The sequence below is a fragment of the Aspergillus viridinutans genome (assembly GCF_018404265.1).
Source record: "Aspergillus viridinutans IFM 47045 DNA, scaffold_11, whole genome shotgun sequence".
In the NCBI taxonomy this organism is placed as follows: domain Eukaryota; kingdom Fungi; phylum Ascomycota; class Eurotiomycetes; order Eurotiales; family Aspergillaceae; genus Aspergillus; species Aspergillus viridinutans.
Window position 1 is genome coordinate 914,121 of NW_025091227.1, and position 26,517 is coordinate 940,637.

General features: G+C 48.0%; 9 protein-coding genes across 9 annotated transcripts; 4 read left to right on the top strand and 5 right to left on the bottom strand.

Moving 5' to 3' along the window:
* Window positions 1–224: 224 nt before the first annotated feature.
* On the top strand, window positions 225–3,012 carry Aspvir_002437 (putative C6 transcription factor; the record flags this gene model as incomplete). The annotated part of the gene is made up of 2 exons (XM_043274036.1): window positions 225–302; window positions 427–3,012. 2 exons carry the CDS (start codon window positions 225–227, stop codon window positions 3,010–3,012), a joined length of 2,664 nt encoding a protein of 887 aa, XP_043129971.1.
* Window positions 3,013–4,725: 1,713 nt separating this feature from the next.
* On the bottom strand, window positions 4,726–6,447 carry Aspvir_002438 (protein phosphatase regulator REG1; the record flags this gene model as incomplete). Its single annotated transcript, XM_043274037.1, has 1 exon — window positions 4,726–6,447. One exon carries the CDS (start codon window positions 6,445–6,447, stop codon window positions 4,726–4,728), a length of 1,722 nt encoding a protein of 573 aa, XP_043129972.1.
* Window positions 6,448–10,122: 3,675 nt separating this feature from the next.
* On the top strand, window positions 10,123–10,984 carry tma22 (putative RNA binding protein Tma22; the record flags this gene model as incomplete). Its single annotated transcript, XM_043274038.1, has 4 exons — window positions 10,123–10,186; window positions 10,273–10,292; window positions 10,416–10,503; window positions 10,572–10,984. 4 exons carry the CDS (start codon window positions 10,123–10,125, stop codon window positions 10,982–10,984), a joined length of 585 nt encoding a protein of 194 aa, XP_043129973.1.
* A 156-nt stretch (window positions 10,985–11,140) lies between these two features.
* Aspvir_002440 (uncharacterized protein) lies at window positions 11,141–12,185 on the bottom strand (the record flags this gene model as incomplete). Its single annotated transcript, XM_043274039.1, has 2 exons — window positions 11,141–11,771; window positions 11,905–12,185. 2 exons carry the CDS (start codon window positions 12,183–12,185, stop codon window positions 11,141–11,143), a joined length of 912 nt encoding a protein of 303 aa, XP_043129974.1.
* An 835-nt stretch (window positions 12,186–13,020) lies between these two features.
* On the bottom strand, window positions 13,021–13,537 carry Aspvir_002441 (CGR1 family protein; the record flags this gene model as incomplete). The annotated part of the gene is made up of 3 exons (XM_043274040.1): window positions 13,021–13,161; window positions 13,221–13,366; window positions 13,480–13,537. The coding sequence occupies 3 exons, from the start codon at window positions 13,535–13,537 to the stop codon at window positions 13,021–13,023; spliced, it is 345 nt and encodes a 114-aa protein (XP_043129975.1).
* Window positions 13,538–14,196: 659 nt separating this feature from the next.
* Window positions 14,197–15,232, top strand: amcA (putative mitochondrial ornithine carrier protein AmcA/Ort1; the record flags this gene model as incomplete). Its single annotated transcript, XM_043274041.1, has 2 exons — window positions 14,197–14,307; window positions 14,369–15,232. The coding sequence occupies 2 exons, from the start codon at window positions 14,197–14,199 to the stop codon at window positions 15,230–15,232; spliced, it is 975 nt and encodes a 324-aa protein (XP_043129976.1).
* Window positions 15,233–15,797: 565 nt separating this feature from the next.
* Window positions 15,798–16,308, top strand: Aspvir_002443 (cytidine deaminase; the record flags this gene model as incomplete). The annotated part of the gene is made up of 3 exons (XM_043274042.1): window positions 15,798–15,879; window positions 15,973–16,106; window positions 16,219–16,308. 3 exons carry the CDS (start codon window positions 15,798–15,800, stop codon window positions 16,306–16,308), a joined length of 306 nt encoding a protein of 101 aa, XP_043129977.1.
* Window positions 16,309–17,097: 789 nt separating this feature from the next.
* On the bottom strand, window positions 17,098–21,618 carry Aspvir_002444 (vacuolar protein sorting/targeting protein 10; the record flags this gene model as incomplete). Its single annotated transcript, XM_043274043.1, has 2 exons — window positions 17,098–17,737; window positions 17,795–21,618. 2 exons carry the CDS (start codon window positions 21,616–21,618, stop codon window positions 17,098–17,100), a joined length of 4,464 nt encoding a protein of 1,487 aa, XP_043129978.1.
* Window positions 21,619–22,883: 1,265 nt separating this feature from the next.
* Window positions 22,884–25,637, bottom strand: Aspvir_002445 (exocyst subunit SEC10; the record flags this gene model as incomplete). Its single annotated transcript, XM_043274044.1, has 2 exons — window positions 22,884–23,393; window positions 23,457–25,637. 2 exons carry the CDS (start codon window positions 25,635–25,637, stop codon window positions 22,884–22,886), a joined length of 2,691 nt encoding a protein of 896 aa, XP_043129979.1.
* Between the last annotated feature and the right edge of the window lie 880 nt (window positions 25,638–26,517).

Below are 26,517 nucleotides of genomic sequence, written 5' to 3' on the forward strand. Positions count from 1 at the left end.
GACCGAACATTGAGTGTCCAGTCACGACGAGGAGGGACAGACACGTTTGACCTCTTGCGCCCGTGACTATCTGTCCCTAGGTTGATTCCTACCGCTTCCCTCTCGATTTCCGTCCGCCGACTCCTTCGTTCTTCTGGTCGTCTGCTCCCAGGGCTCTGTATCTCTTGTCCATACCTCCACCCCCTACATGGCGTGCAGATCTGCCCGTCATTGATCCCTCCTAGATGGACGAAAGTCCAGATCCAAAAGTTCCTCGGCGGAAGAGGGTTTCACGGGCTTGCGATAGGTGTCGGAGCAAAAAGGTTAGCTCATTTTGTGTCCCATTTCTGGTCCCTCTACGCATCGGCCGTTCCTGTCCCTCGATCTTTTATCTTCCCACATAGTCAGACGCGGCGGGCTGTAACTGACACCGTTTTTGACATATAGGACAAATGCGATGGCCTTAGGCCGTCTTGTTCCGCCTGCCGAGCCTCTGGCCAGACATGTTCGTACGACCCACATGCGAAGAAACGTGGTCTGCCGGAGGGCTACGTTCGCGGTCTTGAGAAGCTTTGGGCTCTGTCGATCTGCAATATAGATGGCTTCGAAGATACTATGCTGGCCCTTTTGGGCACAACACCTGACTCTGCTGGCCGGCGGGATAAGCTTTTGAGCTTGTGGATGGACGACAGTGCTTCGGAAACGTTGCACGAGTCCTGGAAAACCAGTCGCCTCTATGGCACGTTGGAGAAGATGTTGTCGCACTCCGATACGTCTTCATCGCATGGTTCGAGCAAGAGGCCACGGGACGAAAATGATACCGGCTCGTTAGATTCGACGAGCGAATGGGGTTTCAGACTTGACCTCAGTTCTACACCTTTGGCACAGGATGCGCCTCGGGTGGTAGGACTTTCCTCTTCCCAGAATGTCAAGAGACCTCGATTGTCACAGTCGGGTGACGGCGTGCTGGTACCGCAAGCCACTGGCAGAGTGCAACCTTTGAAACTTCCTCCTCAAACATCGCAGCTGTTGGACACATATTTCGCAGTCACTCATTCCTGGTTCCCGGTCGTGACGAAGCATAATATTCTTCGAGCATCCTATCTTTACGCAAGCGCCCCTCTGTCTGTTGAGAGCATGTCACCTGGGTCCGGTGACCACGCCGCACTGTGGGCAGTTCTCAGTTACACGGTTTCTCACTCGCGAACCAATGCACGGGATGGGGCTTTCGAGGTTCTCGCCACAACAAAGGAGTATTACACCATCGCTCGAAGCCTGATACCTTCCGAAACGGCGCGTTACGAGCTTGGGCATGTGCAGGCGCTTCTGTTGCTGACTTTGGTGAACATCGGGCTTGAAGAGTGGACGGCCGCTTGGCTGCTAAGCGGTCAAGCGGTGCGCATGGCTATTTCCAAGAATCTAGGCTCACTTGCAGACATAAGGCGCTCCGACGAGCTGCGGCAAGGGAAAGCTGTTTTCCTCGGCTGCTTCGTCGTTGATTCTTTACTTTCCTTTCGAATAGCACGGAGACCTTGCATGCACCCTCGAGATCTGACTACTGTCGGGTTGCTTGAAGAAGACGGTCTAGAAGAATGGAATTCTTGGGCTGACGTTCTGCCCGGCAAAGGAACTGCGCAGGGAAGGACACCTCGACGCGGGCCCCTTCTTGCCCTTAGCTGCTTCAACCGGCTGGTGGAGCTGGCTAGTGTTCTGAACAAAATAGCGCGTGACGCAGTCGGCGGGCCTAATGCTCATACGTTTGCGCAACAACTGGTGCTCGAACTGAAACAATGGGACGATCGTCTGCCCCTTGGATGCCGTCTCATTGGACCTGAAAGTATCTATCCTGAACGGCACTCGTCTCTACTCCCTCATCAGACCTATCTAGGGTTGACGTATGTTGCTACACTATTATGGTTGTATTTGCGTATTGCTCCCCAGGAGCTCGACTTGCATCGCTCGCAGCGGCCTGCCATCGAAGGTGCGAAGAAACTTCTATTCCGTGCCCTGCCGATGATTTCCCAACATCTGGAAAATTTCCCTACGTGCAGCCTTCCCCCTATCTTTGAGCTTTCTTTACGCACCATCGCCGAGCAAGCATCTGTTTTGCAGAGCAAGATCGAGTCTGACACGTTTCCTTTCGAGCGATGGGCGGAAGCGTTAATTCAACGAACTGAAGAACTCGGTTCTACATGGCCCCTCTACAGTTCACTGAACACAGCTATTGAAAAATCATATCGCCTCAGAAATGTGCCGGAACATTCATTATCTTTCCAGCCGCCCTGTGAGGGCAGTTCCTCAAGAAACAGACATGCCTTGTCCAACGCTGTGTCCACGATTGCCACTAGAATGGGTGCAGCTCCAGGAGCCCGAAGTCCACCAGATGGCAGCCGAACATACTCTGACATCCGAGGATTCCAGCCTGGTGCCAGCGATTCCGACTATACCTCCACCATCCTCGGCATAAGCATCCCCGTAGACGCCCAATATATGACTCCCAAGGATTCGATAATGGATACTGGCGACCTTTCCATGCTGGATATATCCTTTCAGCAACAAATAGGGGGCGATTCTTCGATTTTTGGCAAGTCCAATCCAGCGAATGGGCTAGAAGCGTCGCTGCTTCCATCAACTCAAAGTCACCCACACCCACCAACCCCGGATTCTTCAAGCTCTAATCCAGCCATACCTGGCAATGCCAACTTCAGTGATCGGTCCCGACAACCAGGGCAAAATTCAAGTAGGGACCTTGGTAAATCTATGACCGATGGTCAGACCGCACCCAGTGATATTGATGCTATCTTCAAAGACCTTGCATATCTGGACACTACCGATTGGGCTACAAGTCGTGAGGCAGGCTTGAAGGATTTTGGATTTCTAGACGACAGTACATTCCAGGCATTTTGTCATGATCCAGATCGTTTGGTCGGATCTCAGCCACTGGTTCACCCGCCGTCTATTGCCGACATCTGGCCTCCCCCTGGATTTTTCCCGGAGACCTTCCAAGAATCTACCGACGACATGGAAAGTTGAACTTCACAGGTTCCCTTTTTCAATAAGCAACGACGCCGCACTGGGAGTTCGCGCATCAGACTTGAACGAAGTTACACATTCGAGGCTCCTTGACTTCGCTGCCTTGATGTTTTCAAGCCGGGGGAATGCCGACGGGAATGAGGATCCTTGAAGTTGGAAGCGATGTGTGTTTGGATGATACCCAAATGTAAGTAGCAATGCTATGATGTTTCTTTAAGACTTCATAACGAGCTAACTGATGATTGTATAGTTGAATTCTTCGAACATTTGTATATAATTATCAGATAAACGTCCCCTCTGTGACTGCTACTACGTGACACCTCATTTCAGATATCAGCGAATATCAATATTTTGCTAGTACGCTTAGTCAAAACCTATTGGCTATGATGCTTTCATGAATGTTGAATGGTCTGGCGGTGAATTTTCCAGTTCACTCGGGTGGTGCGAAGTTGGTTCAAGAAGGCAGCAAGCAGCGACTACATCAATATATCAACGGCAGATATACCTTTAGCAGCAGCAACCTCTGAAGCCGACGGCTCAAAATATCAATGTTCTTCCACGGCGGACTGATGTGCTTGTTAAACGATGGCACGATGTCGAAATCGGAGACGCGCCTAGCTTGTATGCTTGATAATAATGATCTCTGGACGTGTCCTCCTTGTCCAACGAGAATCAACTCTTACCTTTTATGAGCGTGTGGCTGGAGAATGTCCATAGTGAGACAAAGAAGTAATACGCTCCAGAGTCAGGACCGTCTCCGCTTCATAGCTGGTGCTTCCGCTTGTGATGTCTGCACATATGTTACCAAGGGCAGGGTATCCAGAGGATTTCGGCAATCCACAGGGCGTATCTCCATCGCTCGAGTCTACTAGTCTGCTGCTTTATATTACTCCCTGGAGTGAGATATGATGTTTTGAAGGCTTATGATTTTCTTCGCCTTCGGTCCGGGCTGCGATGGAGTGATCAAAACGCGGAGTGACATCTGCAAGGTTGTGAAAAGAGAGAAAGAGAGAGAGAGACTGGCTCTTTGGATCCCTTCCCCCATTGAACATGAATGATATACAACTTTCGCTTCCCTTACTACTTTGTACAATTTTCGATCCAGATCATCCAATGTGACATCGCGATATCTCTTGGTTGTTCATTACTGAAGGTCGTCAGATGCTATGACGGGTAGGTCGACTGATGGCCCTGGAACTGGTGAATAGAATGACTACGAGGTGTTGGTCAGCCAAACCATCATGGAAGGCTTTCGCCAAACCCCCGGCCTCCAATGATGGCTGTGGAGGATCGAGGCGTTCGTGCATAGGTGGCACGTTTCTCCGTTAATATGGCTCAAGTGTCTTGAGACACTCATTCGAATAGGTGGTATTAGAGATGTAAGCATGATCCTCTCCATCTTCAAGACGAAGGGAGATCACAGACATATTACTATCATTATCATGTTCGTATTCGTCGTGAGTTAACCTAGATATAAAGAGCCACCAGAACCACCCTCCCACCGCAATCTTTTGATATTCAAAGCCAAACATCCAGGTATATAAAAAATGATGAAACCAACCAGAAATATGGGAAAAATGCCTCCGAACGCCACAAAGAATGCAAAGCTCTATTAACATATATGCTGGGTATAAGCAATTCGGATCAGCATCTGGCGATGCCCATCCAGCTGAACGGGCTCAAGACATGCTCCAGTATGCCCACTCTAGAATGTCATCTTCGCCATCCAACGTTCCATATCACATGAGCAATGTCTCTGGCGGTGTTGACAGTATCAACAACCCTATCAAAAATGCTGACGTTCGAGGTGTCTCCTTCATCCAGAAATATGCTCAAACTGGAGTTCGAACCCTGATGTCGGTGAACCTCTTCTTCGTCTTCAGGGTCCACAAACCAAGGCCGATTCCCGTCTGTGACGCCTTGGCTCTGGCTCGGCTGCCAGCAGAAATCCAGGTGGTCATCCTCGCTGTCCAAAAAGAAGCTGAACGCCGGATCAGACGGTACGGAAGGAGTAGATGCGACAGTCGATTTCGAAAAGTATCCTGTCCATCGCCCTATCATCGAGCCTGATGGCGGTTCTGGCGTGTCCCCTCGGCACTTGAGGGTAGTCGGAGGGAGCGGGGCGATTATTTTGTTCTCGCTGCTGAAGCTGCCACGCGGCGTACTTTTATGGCTCCCAGACTCTTGTGGCGGGGACTGTCTCATCATGACGATACCGTCGTCCGACAAAACATCGTCTTCTGACGCTATCGGCCACTCTTCCTCCTCGTCATCGTCGTCGTCGTCGGCACCCTTGGCGTCGATAGCTATGCATTGCACTACCTCGTTATTGAAGTGAATACGGCGCCTCCCGCTAGGAGAGGCCACCCCAGATGACTCTTTGGTAGAGGCATAACTGAGCGGAACATATGGAAGGTTGGCTGACGATGTATTCAGGCGAGGTTCAAGTTCGGGCCTTGAGACAGAAGGCCGAGTCCGATAAGACGCAGCCTCTTGCGCCTTTAAGATAGCGCCTGCGTGTTGCAGGAGGGTGTGCTGAGACAGCGATCGTTGCAAGATAGTCTCCGACGCCGTCCTTTTCTTCAAGATCGGCTTCCTGTCCGCATACATCGAGGGGGTTTCGAGGCAGCTCGGCGGCGGGGAGATACTCGGCGACGCTTTTGTAAACTTGGTGCAGGACTTCAACGGACCATACAGCCATGTTACATCGCAATCTTTCAACCTGGTAAACTTGTTAGAATACATGGACACAACTTTAATATCAGGTCTGCCGTGGTTTTGGAATGCGAGATCATGGTGTACTGACCAATTGAGGGTCTCGGGCGACACCGTTCCCAAGTTATTCTTCAGCTTTGCCCAAGTCCGCCACGAGGCATTCTCTAATCTCGCGCCATTGCTGTAAATGTCTCTGCGGCAAACGACATATTTCCAAGAAGCCCAAATATCTTCCTCTTTCCACTCATGGGAGAGATAATCGACATGCCTGGTCGGCTCCTCTTCAACCGAAGTATCATCAGCGGCCGGTGTATGTACATGCAAACAAGGGGGGTCCGTGGGAAATGACTCCGAGGCCTGGTCCGAGGAAACAGCTGATACAGGCTCGTCTAAGTCGTTGAAGTGGCTCGAATCATATGAAGGTAGGATGATCTCGTCGTCGCTATCGTTGCTCACAGAGAGAGACAAACTGCTGAGGGTTGCTGGAGTAGGAGGTAGCTGCTCAGTTGTTGGTGCGAAGTGAGGTGAGGGAGGAACCGAGGACGGGCAAGAGGAAGTGATCGGACTGGGACAATCTCGCGGAGAGTAATGGAGTGGGGGATTTTTGAACATGGCAATATCAGGTGAGTCCAGGTAATAAGTTTGGGCCATGGCGCGTCGCTGGAGATTCAGAGGAGACTGAGAGCGTTTTTCCCGCGAGACAGGTAGCACAACAATCATCGTACTGAGGGTGGAGAGATCACAGTCATCAAAGGACTTCGGAATGAAGATAAACTGTGGAAGTGGGATGACGAATTATTAAAAGCTCGATACAATTGAACAAGAGAGAAGCCTGGCAGGAAAAAGAAAAAAAGATAGAAAGGCAAAGAAATATATATATGTATATATTCAATCGAGGACGATCCGAGGGAGCAACTCAGATATGCGAAGGAGGAACTTATAGACAGGAGAGGATAATCGATCATGAGAGATTCTGAAAACTCGAGGGACAACTAAGACGGGGAGATACTTTGAGAGTTTTGATGTTAACAACGTCAAAGTCCTTTGGTTCTCATCCTTCTTTCCTTTGTGCCACGCCTTCTTCAAACGAAAGCCTGGAATCCATCAGTGGACACTGGGCAGGGGTCAAGACAGATGAGTTTAGTTAGTACGGAGTACAAGAGTCAGGTAGTTATCGATAGGAAGTGGCGGGTTTCTTTTCGAAAAAGGCAAAGCAAGGAAGAGGTCATGGCGGAGGAAGTGGAGATGCTAATGTCTGTTTGCGGTTTGCATGGTCCTTAGTCCCCTCTTTTGAGTTCGGTTCCGGACTATCGGACAGTAATCAAGAGTTTGATACGAGGGGATGATACCATAGTTGATGGACTGCTGAGCGCGTAATTGACTATTTTGAGATAGACAAATTATCACACAATAACTAATAGAGGATAAATGTACCCGAAATGTATCTAGATGGATGTGTATGTCAGGATGGGAGTAACCCATGGGTAAGAGAGGCAATTACGACATGAGTTTTTGATACTTAGGTACGGAGTGAGTACCTCTGGCAGAGTATCTACAGTAGTTTGCACAATAACAATGTCCTGAGCACTCCGACGCTGAAATCTAGGCAGGCTGAACGTTCAACAAAGCACAACCATACCTAAGGTACCTTAGGTACCTTGGTCAAGTGGGGAAAGGCCAGCAGGTTCCATGACCTCATTGGGCGACCCTTGTCTTCCTTAGGTAATCTGGGTGGCTGCCAGAACTTTCGTCTGCGTCCAAGTGGGGGTTGTCCATCAATTCTTAAGAGCTCCAGACCCTAGGAGCGTTGGCGGGTCGAGATCCACGATAGAAGATAACAGATTAATATTTAGCGCTAAATGAACTTAGAAGCAAATCTAAAGGTACCCAGGCAGATATCTAGTCCGTAGTGGCTCGCTGTTGGTCAACAAACTGCTCCATGTACTCCATAAAATATACCACGGACCCCCCCATGGGGGAGAGAAAGTAAAACAATGCGCAAAACGGTTCTGGAGAAGGGAGTTATTATCTATGATCTATCTACTCTTGACTCCTGAAGTAGAAGCTGAATCTCATTGTCGCAGATGAAATCATCAGATGGTTCGATCTAATCGGGTGCAGCCTTGAAGTAATGCTAGGTTTAGATATAAATATGAATAACAACAGAGGACTTATGTCAGGGCAGTCATGATGATATTGATCCGCTACACAATGGTTTCTAGTCTCCTAACTCGCTTGTGCAGTTATCGTGGCTGTCAAACTGAAGCCGGAAATGGTGTCGATCGGCGAAAGGAGACGCACTTCCATCTGTGATCGGCTACCAAAGCTACGGCTTGAGTAGCGTCTGTGCTTCGTAGTGGAGAGAGTAAATACGATGATTCGCCGGAATGCTGCTCTCGGAGTATGACGGGACGTTTTCCGATGGATGCCGCCGAGATAGGACACACATACAAATATAGTTCATATTACTATTCTTACTTAGACATTGTTAACTTTGCCTTTGCATAGATGGCCGCTGATTCACCTAGAAATGAATGACCATGGGTGTATGGTACAGGCAAGTGGACTCTGGGACTAAAGTCGAAACACTTAGGGAAACTGAGAGACAGATAACGCAACTTGAACCATGTCTGCTGCATAAATTAGACCAGAAATCCGAGCTATCCAATGGTCGATTGACGTTGGAGAGCATGGTTGGAAACCTGCAGGAGGTCTATCCGACTTTGTTACACTTCAGTGGACTGAAATGTCCTCCCTACGCAATATGCAAATGTCACTTCATCTCCTCCCGGATTCTATCGGAGCCGTCAAATTCTGTTCCCAGCGCCTTTCCAGAGAAACTCTACTGAATCGTGAGTTATGCTATTAACAAGCAGCTTGCCACATCTCTTCCGGTCTCAATGGGCCGTCATGTCATATCTTGTCCAACCGTCCGTTGCGCAGCGCCACTAGCTTGATGATCGGGGCTTTCTTGTGCCACACCCGAAGGATCTGTGCACACCTTCGGCCACGATGCAGCATGCCATATACGCCTCGATGCAATAATGATAGCATACAATAGAGGGAAGCATATGATACGGCGGATAACAGCTCCAGGCTATTCGAAGCTAGATTCTTTCACCCTGTCAGTTCTTGATCGCCAAAGTTTAACCAGAAGACGGTTGGCCCCATTACATCTAGCTTACCAGTTGGTTTGGTTATTGCCAGGTCAGCAATTGATTGTTTATGAGAAGAATTGGGGTAGTTGAAAAGGAAGCTCGATGACAGCAGTCCAATTCTGTCTTCTCGTATATCTAAGATGTCTAAATGGAGATGAGGCCTCTGAACGAGAATCGTCTAGATCGCTTATCAGCACTGCAATGGCAATTTTGGATTCGTATTATTATTGGGGATTCTGCCTATCAGTTCTAGAGCTTTTGATTGTCTTCTGAGCGCTACCTTAGCACCGTGGTAAAGGAGTAGCGCGCATGGATACCACAAAGCGATTCGTCAATTACCCCCTCACCATTGCGTTGGCGGAGACGTCATGACTATTTTAGATCCTTAGGAGGACGTTTCACAACTTGCGCCTCACCGTAATCATCCTGGTTCTATTTCACTAGACTCAATTCAGGCCTGATGAAAAGAATTGTTCAGGAATCAGAGTACCACCAAGCAGCAACTCATTATCCTTATCTGACCTGCTCCTGTTCTAGCTTCTTTGTGATAAAAGACTTCAATGGGTAAATCAAACCATTAATCAAGCTAATCTGCTTATTCGTCCTAGATTACTATGGTAGGAATTTTTATCTTTATGATTTACCAGGGGTGCTGTCAGCAGAACTCCGGATATGATTCGACGAAGCGACTCAATGCCTACTAACCTACTTACCATGAGCGAGCGCCTGTGCTCATGCATAACATCCAGAACAACTTCCGCCCACAACCGTTGCGTGCGTGGGGTCATCCATTGGTTGTTATGCTGCCATATCTATCTATGGAGAACCTTCCTATCCGAAAAGTAACGCAAGCGTTGGCCACAGCAAGGGTTCAAGCGCGCGGGGGTACATTACTAGATCACTGTGGCAATGGGAAACTGCAGACCCCCCACTTGATAAACTTGCAGAACTGCACAGGGGGCGATAGACTGAAATCCTAGAAGTAGCAGAACAACAACAAGACTAGAGCTGCAATAGACTCGGGTCTCATAAGTTGAATTAGACGAATACTCTGATGCGCGAGTCACTTCACCACAGAGCATATTATTATACTGATGTCACATGACCGCACCTCAGACAAGTGTCTAGCTACTAGCGGTTAGGCTCGATGGCCCCGCACTCCGTTGTATCAATATCCATCATACAGTTGTTCTGTACACCTATCACCTGAGCTTAGATTTCGGAAACTCATATCAAGATGGCTGAGGTAGCGCAAAATTCTCCTGCCGAGGTTCAGGCCAAACAAGTTGTCTATTGTGGTGGTAAGTCCCATGGCCCTCAATCCGATTCGAATATCCCTGCTCGGTCCGTTTCCTATAATTGCAAAACTGAACCTGGCAATCTCTAGTCTGCACACTGCCTCCAGAGGTACGGGCACTTAGCCTTCCTATCAGCACGTCCACCTGAATTTCCCTTGTTCGCCGTATCGAAGCAGGGCGCAGGCAGCCGTAATAAAGATAATTGCAGCATATTAACTCGAAAGTGTTCCAGTACTGTGAATTCGGCGGTACCGCAAAGAAGTGCGAAGAATGGTTGAAGGATAATCATGCAGATCTATATCAGCGGTTATACTCGGAAGGTATGCTTGTCCATCTTTTTCGCCTATCAAGCAGTAGTGAGAGGCCAACTGAGAGATTCCTGGTATAGAAGCCCTCAGCTCCAATCTGTCCGAGCTGTCAGTATCCGTTCGGGAGCGTGCAGCCAAAGACGCCGCCAAGAAGGAAGCGAAAGCTGCTGCTGCTGAAGCACGCGACGCAGAGCGGAAGGCAGCGGCCAAGGTTCAGATCAAGCGTGTTGAGCGCAACAAACGCAAACATGTCACCGTTATCACAGGGTTGGAAGTACATGGTTTGGAAAACAAGAAAGTCGCAAAGGAACTGGGAAAGAAATTCGCTACTGGTTCCTCAGTGACGAAGTCACCCGCAGGGGTCGAGGAAATCACAGTGCAAGGTGACGTTAGTGAGGATGTTCAAGAGTGGCTTCTGGAAGTATATGGGAAGGAAATTCCTGAATCCAACATCGAGCTTGTCGAGGATAAGAAGAAGAAGACAAGTGGCTGAAACGATGACTTTGTGAAGCTGAACGTCCAATTCTGGGACCTTTTCTCCCCACATGTTGAGTATCCTGACAATATGAAATTCAAAACGACAATATGAGAGTGTGACGCAAGATCACTCCGAGCAACAACATCTGTCGCTGGCTGGCATGATCTTCCATCAAAGTTCATCAAGTTTTCTTAGGGAATCCGAGCTAGCACGAGTTGTCATTGCATTGAATGTTGGAGATGTCGGTGTAGGGGTCGAATGGGACTTCCGATAACATCCCGGATGAGACTTGCTGCCAGAGTGAAATCGAGACCATACTTCGCCAGAAGCTGTCTTCGGTAGTTGGATGGATAGTGCAGAAGGGCGTCTGTCCCCCATCTCAGCGGGTAGATGGCTCTCAAATCCAGGAATACAAGTTGCCGAGGATTTGCGGCTGATGAGAACGAGGAAGAAAACCAGTACGGTAAGAGCAACAACAACCCAAAAGATTCGAAGCCGCCGACCAACTCGTGTCTGCCATTCCACCTCCCTTTTCTCCCAAAGATCGATCTGGTTGCGGATTGCTTCTAGTCTCTTCCCAAGCGCGTCGGCTTTCGTTTTCCCTGATCGCATACGCTGTTCTAGCCTTTCTATTTTTCGCATCTGGGGCTGAAAATCCTTCAGGTCTCCAATCTGTCTCCGAATATCCCCATCCAACACAGATGTCTCCCGCTCAAAGTCATTAAATATTGTTGATGCGGAATCGGCGAGTTCCTGAAAAGATGCAAATGTTGAAGTGAGAGCAGCGATCTTCTCGAGCAGACTGTAGTATGTATAATCCAACCTGCGTGTAATATCTGTTGCGAGAGTGCCGATCGTAGACAGGGCGGATCGTAAGTACCTAAGCGATTTGCTTAAGTCAGATAGTTTGTCAATAGACGTTGGAACGACCTTACTCCTCTCCTTGTTGTCTTCTAGACTTCACCAGCTCTAGATCCTCCAATGAGCGCACATCGTGTGCCGTCAGGGAATCAGTCCTCTGGTTGTTATGTTTCCCAAGTAAAGTGCCTTTTCCATTTCCAGACACCAACCCCGTGGTAGAGTCTGATCCCCAACGCGATCGAGTTGTCTCGCTCGTCGGCTTGAGCAGTTTATCATCACCCTCGCCTGACCCTTGCGCTCCCGTCCATATTGGCAACGAGCCTCTGGCATCAGCAGGAGTGACGGAGCGACTCATTTTTGGCGGGAAAGTGCAGACTAGCTGTATTTGTCTTTATCACTGTTTCAGCCGGCTGATGGATCTCGACGGCTTGACGGTCGTGCGAGCGATTTCCTCGAATTGCATTGAAATCAATAGACAATAAAAATTGGGCCAAGTTCATTGTACTTTGGAAGACTTTCTGCACTGATAACTGTCTTATGTCTGCTGCGAGCGAAGTAGATGTTGTCATCGAGTATGTGGGTCTTGAACCTGCGCCTTTTTGAGAGTTTGTTTGGGTAAGCCGTGACGGGCACTGCAATGGTAGCTCCGAGAGGACGATCCATCTGTACAAATCGACGTGCACCCTTCGTCGGAACTATTTCTCTTCTTTGAAACATAGTCGGACATCCTCCAGATTCCCAGAAGCAGAATATTTAGATTTGTGCTGTAGACTCTCTAAGGCTTAAGAACCACACCTCCTCAATGACATAGCTGCAACATGCGAGATCTCACCCTGATCAATATCTTCAGCTCTGATCGAGCAAGTGTCTTGAGAAGCTATTAAAAAGATGGAATTGCGAATTCTGAGAATGTCGTTTTGATTCGTGACCTATATTCACCGAGATATTCCTCCTCGAAACATTGCATGTCACACAAATCAGGTCAGAAGAGACTGAACAAGTAAAAGCCAACCCAACTCCTGCATCGCCGCCAATTTCTTGAGTAATGCAATAACTGAAGAACTGAAGAACTGAGGAAAAAGAAAAGAACCTGGTATCTGCCGCAAATGTGAAGGGTACGGTGGTGAATTGGGATGCGGACACTGCCGGTAGGAGGTAGATAATTCATGACAGGCAATGAGGCAATGCTGTCACGAGTGGAGTAGCTTATTACGCTTCTCCCTTCGTTTCAGCCGCTCAACTCGTTTGCGATGCATTTTCTCTGCCATTTTCTCGTAGCGTTCTTTTTCTTCCTTGGCAGCTCTCCGATCCTTGATCTTCTGTATTTGGGCCTGACCAGTATCGTCAGCAACAGAGAATCTTCATGAAGAGCTTTGCGTCTTCTCCCTACCTTCCGTTCAGCCTCTTTTTCTTCCCTCAGCTCACGTTCGTGTTCCTTAACTGCCTCCTGACGCTTGCGTGCTTCCAGCCTTTTCTCATAGCTTGTCAGGCCTGAAGTGGGACGAAATGGTTTCTTGGAATCGTGCCAGTTTTTGCCTGTGGAAACGGATAGTCTATCAGTTGGAGCAGCTCGAGGCAATAGTAGAACGACTGAAAACCATTCAAGGAACAGTACAGTAATGTAAGAGACGAGGGGGATAAGACCGTACCGTTCTTTCTAATACCCTTGACGGGGTTGACAGATGAGGTTGGGATTGCCGACGACATTGTCAGCAGAATTATGAAAGAAACTATGGAAGGACGGGTTTGTAACAAGAATGAGGAGAAGAACTGGCCCTGGTCTGAGAAGGAAAACGGGCTACGGCAGTACGGAGCAGAGTACGAAATAGTTGTAGTGGTGGCACTACCTTAATAAAACTACGATCTTTTCAGTAACTAATTTTTATTAGCGGCTCGCAGTTTTTTGAGGGAAAAAGTTATCTTAGACCGATCAGATAACCGGATCTCGGCTGAAGGTGTGGTCCGATCCCCTCCATTGGCGCCTGAAGAAGAAATGCCTCAATCGAACCTCGCTCATTCCATCCCGTTCGCGAGATTTACCGTCGCAATAGAGCGCCACAGAAACAAGTCTCCACCACAGCCTCTGAATCAATCATGTGCATTGGCCTTTGAGGCCTATTCCCACTCATAAGCGATGCACACTTAGCGGCTTCACCGAGTGTTGATCGGGCACAGAAGATAATTCGAAATCAATCCAATCCATATATACCGCCCCCTCCCGTTGCTTCTCCTCTGGAAAATCTGACCTATACAATGCTTCACCAATAGGTCTTACACTGCATCCTTCGCTTTTTCCATCTCTTTCGCGGCTTATTCTCTTCCGTCACCTGCACTTCAGAGCTCCACAGCTCGTTCCCTGAACCTTAATGGCGGCCGCAGAACATGTGCTTGCGATCGATAATGAGAAATCAATGGAGCTGCCTGTCCTGCCGCCTCACCGGGGTTTCGAGGCGTTCAAAGACATAATCTTTGGATCTGTAAGCGCTTGGCTTCTTCACGTCTAAACGAATATCGCTCACTCTCAAATCAATCATCTAGGCAGCTGGAATGGCTGGCAAGGTCATTGAATATCCTTTCGACACTGTGAAAGTGCGGCTTCAATCACAACCAGCTCATATTCCACTTCGGTACCAAGGCCCTTTGGACTGCTTCCGCCAATCAATTCGGGCGGATGGCCTACGAGGGCTCTACCGAGGCATTAGTGCCCCAATGGCAGGTGCTGCCATAGAGAATAGCTGCCTCTTTTTCAGCTACCGCATCATTCAGGATATTCTTAGGACCACCTGCTACCCTACGGCGGATTCTATGCCTTTCTCAGCTCTATTGTTCAGTGGTGCTGCTTCCGGGTCTATCACCTCACTTGCACTTACCCCGATTGAGCTCGTCAAATGCAAAATGCAGGTACCACTTGAAGCTTCTAGCAGCAAGATGCCCGGGCCATTGATTCTCGTCGCCGCTATATTTCGTCAGGACGGTATTCTTGGTTTCTGGAGAGGCCAGATGGGAACGTTGATTCGTGAGACCGGAGGAGGAGCCGCCTGGTTTGGAGGCTATGAAGGAGTATCGGCTTTCTTTCGAAAGTACCATTCAACAGCATCGCCTCGCGACTCTGAGTCACTTCCAATCTATCAACAAATGATCGCGGGGGCCGCAGCGGGTATAAGCTACAATTTCCTGTTCTATCCGGCTGATACAGTCAAATCACGGATGCAGACAGAGGACATCAATAGTGCAGGAAATCGTGGTAAGAGGCAAACATTCTGGAGTGTTGGCAGAGCTTTATGGAAGCAGCAGGGGCTGAGGGCATTGTATCGTGGCTGCGGTATTACATGTGCTCGGTCTGCCCCTAGCTCAGCGTTCATCTTCACTATATATGAAGGGCTGCGGAATTATTTCTCATGAGCATAATTGTTTATTACTTGCCTGTGTCTTCCCATTGACTTTTCCCTCCCCACCCCCCTTTCTAGCTTGCTCGCGTTTATGATACCTCACTAGATGTATAGATCTTCTCTTCTGTCTACTTCTGCTTTACGACAGTCAATATTCTGGGCCAATCTGGTATTGGCATCTTTACAAAAGGCATACTTGTTCTTTCATTCTGAATTGTGGCACAAATACCCACGACATTGAACTAGGGCCGGGAAACCATATGTAAGGATCAAAGCATAGAAAAGCATATCATTGTGCAGACTGGTTAAATGCTCTTGAGATTCTCCATGAATACACTTATGCTAAATTTGGTCAATCTAACGGTCTACCTTGTTTCCACTTCCTATAGAGAGGTAGGACTGTCCACTTTTTCCAGAAGGCGGGGCAGAAAATTGGGAACAGCTCGCTGCGGAATCGCCACTAGAGACCCTGCACCTACCTCACTTGCGACTACAGTCTAGATAGCCCGTGTCCATCAAGGCTCTTTTGTTCTTCTATCTATAAGTGCGCTTGCCTACTTTAATCTTTGTCCTTAACAATGACTACACTATCAGGTCTTACAACGCAAGAACTAGAGACACTCTCGTCGAAGGCCATCGCTGCAAAGGCCAATGCTTATTGTATGTTCCACAACAAACATCATTCCTCAATCACATGGAGGGAAATCCTTTCTTTAACACCTATGTATGGGGCAAGTTTTGAAAATTGTGCAGGTCCCTATTCCAAATTCCGCGTTGGCGCATGTGTTCTCACTAAGACTGGCGAGTATATTGCTGGTGCAAATGTCGAGAATGTCGCATATCCTGTTGGGACCTGTGCGGAAAGGGTAGCTTTCGGTACCGCGGTCGTAAGTACTTGATATGAGTCTCCTTGTCCACATGGCTTCTTAGGGTCAATGCATGCGGTTGCCCTCGAAACTTCGTGAGAAGAGCAGTCTCATATGGTCTGATGTTATACAGGCCGCCGGACACCATGATTTCAAGGCTGTTGCAGTCGCTACTGATATCACACCTGGCGCATCGCCATGTGGTATGTGCAGGCAATTGTAAGTGCTACCGAACCAGACCTAGATCTAAATCTATCGATTTTGCGTTCACCTCGGCCTGGTTCTATTAGTGGCATTGATCTGAACAGGCATTCTTTTCATATTTGTTTGGCCTTAGTCAGTTTTGCAAGGCAGTTCACTAATCTTCTTACTTTCTTATCTACTAGCATGCGCGAGTTTACATCCCCATCGTTTCCTGTTTTCATGTATGACGGGCAGGGAAACTATGCTGTAAGGACAATGGGAGAGGTAAGCAGTCCTTTCATTGCAAACTCTTTCTTCCACATTGCTGCTTGTTTATGCGTAGTTGGGAACTGCTCCGGTTGACCCTGTCACTTTAGCTTCTACCAGACTCATTCGGACCGGATGACTTGCCTCGATAGGCCTGTCGGATTTGCCAGGCAATGCATGTCAGTTCGATATCTAGATGCATTTTTGTCTCCCATGAATAGGATTGATGGCAATTGTCTGACATAACTGAGCCTTCATTCAAAATACAAATATTGGGTTGGGTCTCGTTGCGCGAGACATTCAATGCACCATGCAAATCAATCCACAATGATCAGCAGCCTATATCATAGCACTGAGAAACTCCCAGAGAAGACCTGCATTGGGATACGGTATTCAGCTGAAACAACATTTCTTTCTATTCAATTACCAATATGTCGATATCTTCTCAGAGACTCTTGAAAATCGTAACAAGGGCTTAAACCGGCACAGGGTACATGTTCAAGGAAACATCAGATTAATCTCACAACCTCATCACCTTCGGCAGTAGCAAATATAAGCTTGATCAAAGCTCGTCGTCTTCATCAATCTCGGCGTCATCCACGCCCAAAAGCTCATCTTCATCATCGACGACACTGGTATAATCGCCTCTTCGGGCCGCAAACGAGCCCCTCGATGCGTATGGCCTTGAATAAGCCCTGTTGCGCCCAAGGCGCACATAGCCGCTGGCGCTGCGCCACAAACTCATGGCAAGAAGGGGAAGTGCTCTGACAACAGCCACAATACCCGCAATAACCGCGATTGGCACAGTCACTATAGGTGACTCTCGCGAGAGTAGGCTCTCATAGGTACCAGCATTCTCTCCAAGGCGAATTTGGCCAAATTTGCCATCCCACTTGGCGTATACATAATACCCAACACCAGCTGCCACCACAATTGGTATCATTATCGCAAAGAATAAGCCAGTTCCACTTATACCATGCTTCTTCTCATACTCCTTTTCTTTGCTGGGACATGGCTTTGAAACGACATGATCTAAAATCAACCCGCCCGCGCACGTAGTTTGTGGAATCCGTCGGTACGCTGTCGGCTCCCAGTATTCGACCCTATCAGGATCTTCCCTACACACAGCTAATGCGTCAGGCTTGGGAAGGCCGGGTACTAGTGCACAACTACCATCATTCTGGGGCTCATAGTTGTAATTACTGTAATAGTGGTCAGATATGCCAATAACAAAATCAAGAGAAGTATTAGCAGCTCACCATTCATAGTCAGCTCTTGTGCAGGTGCAATTCCTTCCGATACTGTGGACATGAGGTTCGCGCCAATTGTTCCAGCACTGGGAGGACAGTTTCTTGCGGTGGTACTGTTCTACATGGCCGAATAGACAATTATCTTCCTGGAAGGGGTGCTTGGGTTCCCAAAGGTAATAATCGTCACTTTCATGACCATCTTCGACCAAGTTGCATGACTTCTTCCGGAGACCACTGAAGTCAACGTTAATCGTGGCAAGTCTGTTGGACTCCACTTCTTTTCCCCAGAGAAGAAAATTCTTGGAAGTGTCGGACGGAACGGTTGACAGGCGATAAATTTGCATCTCGACGTCCGAAAATTCATAGGGTTCCCAATTGTCGCCCTCATCAAGACTATAATAAAGGACCTTTGTTGGTGGAGACTCGGGAACAATCACAATTACTGACCCGGAGTCGCCATACTCCCACATATGTCGCCCTTTTTTCACGGACTTCCAGGTTATTCCGCCATCCCGAGTCATGAATGTGTCCGCTTCGTCCTTGCCAGACAGATGAGCACCAACGTTGCCTATCCCCATCATGAGGCCGATGGCAGACCCTGAAGAGAATGTGTCGCGCGGATCTCGGCGTTCGGTGTAGCCATGCAGATGAAGCGAGCATTGATCACTGCCTTTCCTATCTTTGACTGAACAACCAAAGTTTTGACCATCGGCGTCTTTTGCTGGAGGAGGGAGTAACATCCACTGGCCACCATCATTGTGAGTGATCATCGTCTTTAACTTCTTTGCGGTTGGTCCCTTCTTCAATACGGCCTCCACATCGCTGATGATGTTCACAACCGCTACTCCTTCTAGACCTTGCATCTTCTCAAAGTCAACGTAGCCCCATTCATTCCTGCTCGCCGCGTTGAGGCTAAGGACATAGGACGTTCCATTACTGTTGCTCTTGATAATTGAGCCATACTCAGCTCCTTTGACGTCACTCACGGTGACATGCAGGAAAACGGCATGAGTCGAGCTATCCAGAACAGTGAAAGCTGTTTTGACGGGTACATCAACATTTGGAGGAAATTCGGCTCGCGCAAATGTCTTGCCGTCGACGCTGATGCTGGCAACTAATGAATCAGGATTGTCCGGGTCCCGCGAGGCTACAATTATGTATTCAGACATTGTAGCGTACCGGATCGCATCGTTGAAATGAACGTGGCTGTCAGAGAATAGGTTTTTGCTAGACAGCAGCTGTAGGTGGTTTTTCTTGTTCTCATTCTCATATTGCTGGCAAAATATAAGCTTTTCACTGTCCGGCCTGTTCTCGCGGCTCTCGAATTCACACTTTCCAACGTAGCGGAGGAGAAGATCCCAGTTCTCCCCCCGATTCTTGCTAAAGTAAGCATCGGAGTGGCAATCGCCGTGACCGCAGTCAACTGCCCCAGTCCAAATCAACCAGTCCTTGTACTGGGAGTGAAAAGAAAGGACTGGCAAGCCCTCCTGATTAGGTGGGATCGGTGCTTCGAAGGATTTGAAGGTATAGGCACGATCGACGGTCCAGAAAGCCTGTTTGTCGCGAGTAAGGAGAAACGCCCCATCACTGTAGTAAGGATGAGGGACAATGGCGGCAATCTTCACGCCTTTAAGAGGTTGTTCCCAACTTTTGCCATGATCATGAGAAACCCAACATTCACCCTCGCTGGTAAGCATTATGACGGTCTCATCATTTCCACTGCTGCTTGCTTGGCGTTCAAGGTAATAATATTGCTCACTAAATTGTCTCGCGTCATTAAACACCTGCTTCTGTGCCATCAGTTGGTCGTGTGAAGGTGCGCTAACTACATCCTTGCAAGGCCTCTCGATGTCTTTATCGAGATTCTCGCCGCCCTCCCGATTGCAAGTGTCTCCTGGAATGAGCCTCCAGCCTGACGGTCCCATGAACGTATTGGTCTGCTTCTGGCACTTGCCTAAGGGGGGCACTAGCGGGGCTGCAGGGACACAGCTCTTTCCATCTTCACTGCGCACAAAGTTGAAGTCGCACTCGAAATCTTCAAATGAGCATTTGCATGGTTCGAAAATGGGCTGCGGATCTTTGAATTCCTCGTCCACAAAACAGTCCGCGTTGGCCTTCCTCCGGTTGAAAAATTGCTGGTGTCCCATCAAGCAGTCTGGTTCACCGTTTTCGTTCAATCTGGCCGTCCACTTTTCGAAATCATCTTTCTCGCACTTTCTTTCATGAAGACCGCTGAAGTCGATGGAGTAAACAACATATTTTGTTCCCGAACTTTCCTCTGAGCCAACAAGAAGGAAAGTCAAGCTGGTAGAATCGGGCGTCGTTGTCAGCAATTTGGGATAAATCTTATGTTGAAGTTTGGTAGAGTGCCACTCCTTCCCATGATCAATTGAGAACTGAATTTCGTCTGTGCTTCCCTTGTCACTGACAGCCATTATCACCGAACCCTGATCACCGAACTCGTACTTGAATGGACCGTCAAGCGCATGGCGCCAAGTCACGCCAGCATCATCTGAGACATAAAGGCTACCTTCTGAGTATTTTTTGAGGTGGCCGCCTGTGTTACCAACACCCATCACCAGGCCCGGAGCGGGACTTGAGAAAACACGACCCGTGTTGGCAAAAGTGGTCACGGAATGTAGGTGCAACTGCTTGTCGCCAACTTTGAGGGACTGGAAAGTCCGTCCATCATCAAAACTAATTGAGCTAACAACCTTCTTCTCATTTTCCGATTCAACTTTGTCCCAGTTCTTCACTGTATTGACCAGCACAATACCTTGGATATCTGCTATCTTTTCAAAATCCACGTGGCCAAAGCGATCACGATTTGTATGTTCGACATTACGCGTGAAATAGGTACCGTTAGAATTCGAGGTGAATAGTATGCCGGTATTGCTAGAGGGGCTAGTCAGGACGTCCACTTGCATGCTATAGTTCGTGCTTTCCAGCAGTGTATAACCGTCTTGTTCCACTCGATGACCTCCAAAGTCTGCCCGATGCCAGGCCTTGGTATCTAGCGTGACGTAAAGAGCCAGCTCATTTGTCCCTTGAGATTTTGCTGCTGTCACGAAGAACTTCTTGACAGCAGCGACGCTGAGTATACCCGAAACAGGTCGTCCCTGTTGAATGTTCAGCTCCGTCCCTTCCGCATCGCTTCTGAAGAAGTCGTCCGAATACACAAGGCGATTCGCATGTGCGGATGGCACTTTCAGGCCAGGCACTATGCAGAGAACGCGATCACGGAGTTCCTCTTGAAGATTCAATCCTTCGGCGAATTGTGGATGTCCAACAGCCCACGCGCATCCACCAGCACTGACCCGTAGTGGCGAGACGGTTTTGAAATCATCGGTAGTATAGTATGATTTCACTATACAAAACCGTCCCATACATTCATCACTTTGGAAGATGACCTTTGCAGAATCCCAGCCATGGAAAATGAGAGGTTCGTGTTGGGTGGCTGGGTATCCGTCGACCTCGAAAGATTCCCAAGTCTTAGCTTGATCCTTTGTCACCCAGTGACGTCCATTCGCACCCAAGGCATAGGCTCTATTATTGTCAAACGGGTGCTGCCAGATGGAAAGCACACGCTTCTTCATTTTACCATTTGGGTCATCCACCTGTTCCCAGCCCTTACCTCCATCGAACGAGCGCAAAAGATCGCCATCTCGTGTGTTCATGAGTATTGTTTCGGTGTCCTCGAAATAGAACAATGAGAAGGGTTCATTGTCGAAGGATGACGGAGTGATTTCTGGTTCTGACTTCTTCGCAGCGCTAGACTGCGATAAGATGGCTAATGCCAGGAAGCTTGTGATCAGTAGCCATCGAGTAATCATGGTAGCGGACCATAGGACAATCCACGAAGACTACTGACGACGCTTGTCAGAGAGAATGACAGCAAGAAGCTGACAGCAAGGTTGCGAGGCGGCCTATGTAAAGCGGAGTGAGAGCAAACGCAACAGTAGTGAAACTGGACATGCAGTATTTCTGCTATAACAGTCCAAGACGTTGAATTGCAAAAGAGTGGTCAAGCATTAGCCTTCTTCTGACCAACGCCTGCGGAGCCGCGCTTGCGTGCTGATACCTTGAAGCTCGCCAGTTGCGTAGTCTCCTAGCTGCCCGGTCACGTGCTGAACTTTTATCTGCACGCTTTGAGCTCTTGCTCTCTAAAAATATACTTACTATCTTAATTGTAAGGATAGATATTAATTGTAGGATAATATTGAGTTTGCTTCCTTCAATGAAGGATAAAAAGTCGAGAATACAGTTGCCTATGATGTCTGGATGGTATCAGTTTGTGTCCTGCTCTCAAATGTCCGAATTTGGATCATGACCTGGGCAATAGTTTCTTCATCGCCAAGACCATGAGTTCCAAATGCGACTGCCGTATCAGTGCAACATAGGCTGTCTCAGACCGTGCTAGTGTCGGGACAAGGTCTAGATACTCTGCTGATGCCTAAATATTCGCCAGCCAAATGATATATTCTCACGGAAGGTATGGGCTCAGAGAGCTATGATCATGTTCAATGGCTACAAAATGTACTGTCGGCGTGAATGAAGCTCAAGGTACGGAGTAGCTCGTCCGCAAACACAGCCATGCCACAAATTTCAGCCATAACAACCGTAGCATCATAGTCTGAATTAATGATAGATCAAAGCCACTGGCAAGGCCATCATTCAATGACAGTAGGAAATTCGTCATATTTCATCTGCGCTGCACTTGTTATTTAGAAATTCCACCTTCAAGAAACATTTTTCCGTAGACCTTCACTAGAACCGAATTGATGATGTAAAGAAAACTGCAGCTTAGGGAAGATCGTGATACGATTATTTGTTTTGTTCAACTACATCCTTTTCGATCCTGGGAAACGTCAAGATTTCCAGAGTTGTCCTGTTCTCTTGGTCCTCCACTATCTACACCTCAGGAAGAAGATAGACCTAGTTAGGGATTAAAGCCAAAATATTTACATTGCAAGCGGAAAATGACTAATCTTCAGAATGAACAATGAGTTACGGAAGATGTTATTTCGATCAATGGATTTTCAGAGCAATAAAAAGGAGGCCGTTTACCTGCCGCTAGAACGTGAACAGTTCCATGAAATCACAAGAGGTTGAGCACATGTTGCATTGCTGTAGTGCTGGAATCCTCCCTTCGAGACACGTAAGCTCTGATCTCCTGTACACTAAGGCCTGGCTCGATCTGGCCAGTCCCGACTAGCTCCTGTTCCCGTTCAGTCTCAGTACGAGTAGTCCCTGGCCGTCTGCTTGCGTTAGAGCTGGCCCCCCCACGAATTCTCTCCCGCAAAGCTTCTGGCCCAATGACGAATAGACTGCCAACTTCTAGCAGAACGTCCAGGGAACCACCTGGTCCTTTGATGTGTTCGTCGATGTCCCAAGACTTGAGCAGATCTGCATACTGTGTCATGTCCTTAGTGACCATAAGGCCTCCAGCCCCGTTGACGGCATATCGCTTGAAATGTTCGAGGAGATGGCTCCGGGTCCCAAGCGCAATCTCTGTGAGTAAATAACGAAAGTTGGAACCACTGGAGGATAGCGTTGCTGCGATAGTGTCATGCAGCCGGGTTAAGAAAGCACATATTGACGCACACGTCTAGGACAAGGTCAATATAATTCCCGGGTGAAAGATTCACATTTCAGCATCTCAGTGACTTACTGGTGTGTGTAACATTTCCAACCAAGCTGCATTATCTCCTTCCTTGGGCCGGAAATCATTCTTCTTCTGTCCCGAAAGTAACCTGTTAACCCACATCAAGGCCGTGTCAACGACCTTCTGCTCAATCGCGTTTATTTTATCTTCTATGCGTAAAGTCGCTGCATTCGTCTTCTTCTCCATTTCCCGGCGAATTGTTATACTGGGAGTTGCAAGAGGAATTAGCAACGTTTGTATACACATCACCATCAAGTTGGTGATGCTGATAATGCTTTTGACCACAGTAAGATAGCCAAAATCAGGCTCTGCCCTTGCAGACTCCTGAGACGTTGCAGACTCCAAGACAGCGTCAAGACACACCTCGACATAGCTCTCGCCCATCGAAGACAACAGCAGACTCAACAAAGCAGACACATCCTTTGGGGTCTCGCTGGTGGCGCCCAGTTCCAAGCCGCGTCCAACTGCTTCAGCCAGCCATTTCAACATCCTCTTGGCATAGGTAATATTAGGAAGACCATCCTGCTCCATCAGCTTGATCTCAGCGGGCTTCATGGAGTCGCTTTGATCTTTCAACCCGGCCAACTGAAGGAGCATCTTCTTTTGAGTGGGCGTGAATTCCGAGGACTCAAGGCGATTGACGTAAGCGTCCCGAGCAGAAGAAAGGAGCTCAGTTCCAGACTTGGAAATTGATGCCATAAACGTCGTCGCTGCTCGTTTCCTCCGAGCATGAAAAGTAGTAAACCTGAACAACAATGACGTGTACAACTCCTCGAGTGATTTTTTCTCCCTTTCGATGTATGATGATCCAACAAAATATGGCACAAACAAATCTTCCAGCTGCTGATCTAAAATCAAGGCTGTTTGAGACGAAACAGGGTCCGGATGTTCAGTCAAGCCATGAGTCTTGAGATCGTCGACCAAGCCGCTAATGTAGCTGCGAGAACTCTGTAGCGATCGGAGGAAGGCTAAAGACGAGATGCCATTGGCTTTCTCCAGAACCATTTCCAGTCTCTGCTGGATGGACTGCTGAAAGACACGTTGTAAGAATTTGCTCAGCACCTGCTCATAGAAAGGGAAAGCTCGCTTGATGATGGCCGATTCTTCCTGCACGACCACCTTAACCTCATCAACTAGCGATTGAAGGCTTGGTTCCACCTTCAGGGGTTCGGCGTCAGGATCCGCCAATTGTTCCCAGCTGTTCAAATCCCCGCCCACTTCTTCTGTCACTAGCTGACTTCGATCAATGAAGAATTGGTGTTGATTAACAAACAAGGCGGTCACACTTGCGCCTCCGCTGAAGTCCTGAAGCACAGTCGCGCAGTCTCTCATGCCCTCGAAATTTGCCTTGCGGTAGAAATCATCGAACTGCTTCAGAAGATCTTTCTCGAGAGTCTCGGAGAACTTTTCAATTATCTCTCTCGTGTTTCGATGAATTCCATTGATGTTTCCTCTTGTGCCTTCGTCGACAGAAACGTCGTCATTCCGGTACAGGTCGTCTTTCTTCGCTCTCAATTCATCCCAACTGCGGGGATCGAGTCTTTGACTTATCCTGAGCAACTGTCGCGCAATATGTGCCGATCTGACTTTGGCTTCACCAGTCCCCGACTTCCTTAAGTTATCTAGGAGTGTTATCTCTCCTCTGTTACTTACTCCATCCCAACATTGAATCAGGAAATGAGCATCAAGGGCTCGGCGTCTCTGTCGGTCTAACTCCTCTAGCCTTCTTCCTGTCTCAACAGCCATATTCCCGGTCGCTCCAGCGAGGTCACCTCCCGATAGCCCTGCTCCATTTAGAGACGTATCCAATAGCTGGAAGGAATCGATGGTCTGCTTCAACTTTCTACCCAATGTGCCGAGATTTTGCGCATGCTGCGCCTCGGCTCTTCGAGCTGCAGCCGATAGCTCGTTCTCTTTGATTTCAAGATCACCAGAAAGTTCACCAAGTCGTCGTTGAGCATGCTCGAATGCTCGAATCAGTGGTTTGGGATCAAAAAGCTGGTTGCCGGGACCAGGTCCAAGCGTAGAACGTCGATTTGAGGTAGTACTGTCAGAAAGCGCCTCGATAAACTCTTTGACGATGTAATCGCGGCTTGAGAAGTCAGAAAGAGTAAAATTGGGGCCCTTGGGAAAGATAGATCGGGACGCGGGGTTTGACTGGGGCGTTGTGGACACACTGTCCGACATCTTTGCGGCATGGGATGACCTCGTCAACAGGGACAGCAGGGCCGCAGATAACGGGTTGCAATGACCATCAGATCAATTGGTGGTAACATTGAAATATATGCTAAGTTATGGTTGTGAAAGAGAACTCCAAAGTCGACCAAGGGTAAACTCCGGAAAGAACATGGGCATTTTCTTCTTACCTGCCTTACACCCTTTTTGTTCGTCCCTGTGAACACCACGTCACCTTAATATACATTGGACACAATAACATCCAAGCTATGGCAGCTATATAGGTAGCATTTAGACTAACTCTTATTTTCTTATCTGCAATACTATGTATAGTTCGTCAAAGGGCAGACAGGCATTCTTAAAAATACATGCATATTGTAGATCAAATGAGGCCGGGCGCAACCTTTGATTTCAAGGGGCTTCAATAGTTATCGTACTGTACGGGGTATGCTTGAACCTACCTAATGATTAGGTACCTACCTATTATCGCTTTTAAGCTGGAACCAACCACCTAAGTAAGTACTGGTAGTAGGTACGGAGGTGTGGTGCAGAACTCATTAGCTGCTAGTAAGCTTGGCAAGGTAATAAGACCAAGCAACATTACATAGTAATTTATATAGTAGATTACTTTGATTGATTTCAACTCCTAAGAATTGAATATTAAAGCTATTCAAACAGCGGCAAAATATCTTCCTAGGCTAGTTTACTAATATCTTGCCTATAAGAGATAGTACCCTTTGCTTAATGGCCCTTCTAATTATGATTATCCTTGCCTGTTTGGCCCTCCTGATATTCATTACCTCTATTTAGACTAATGATGACCTAGATATAGTGTATAAGACACTTAATCCACTGCTAAATATGCTCCTGCAGAAGATTATTCCATACCTTT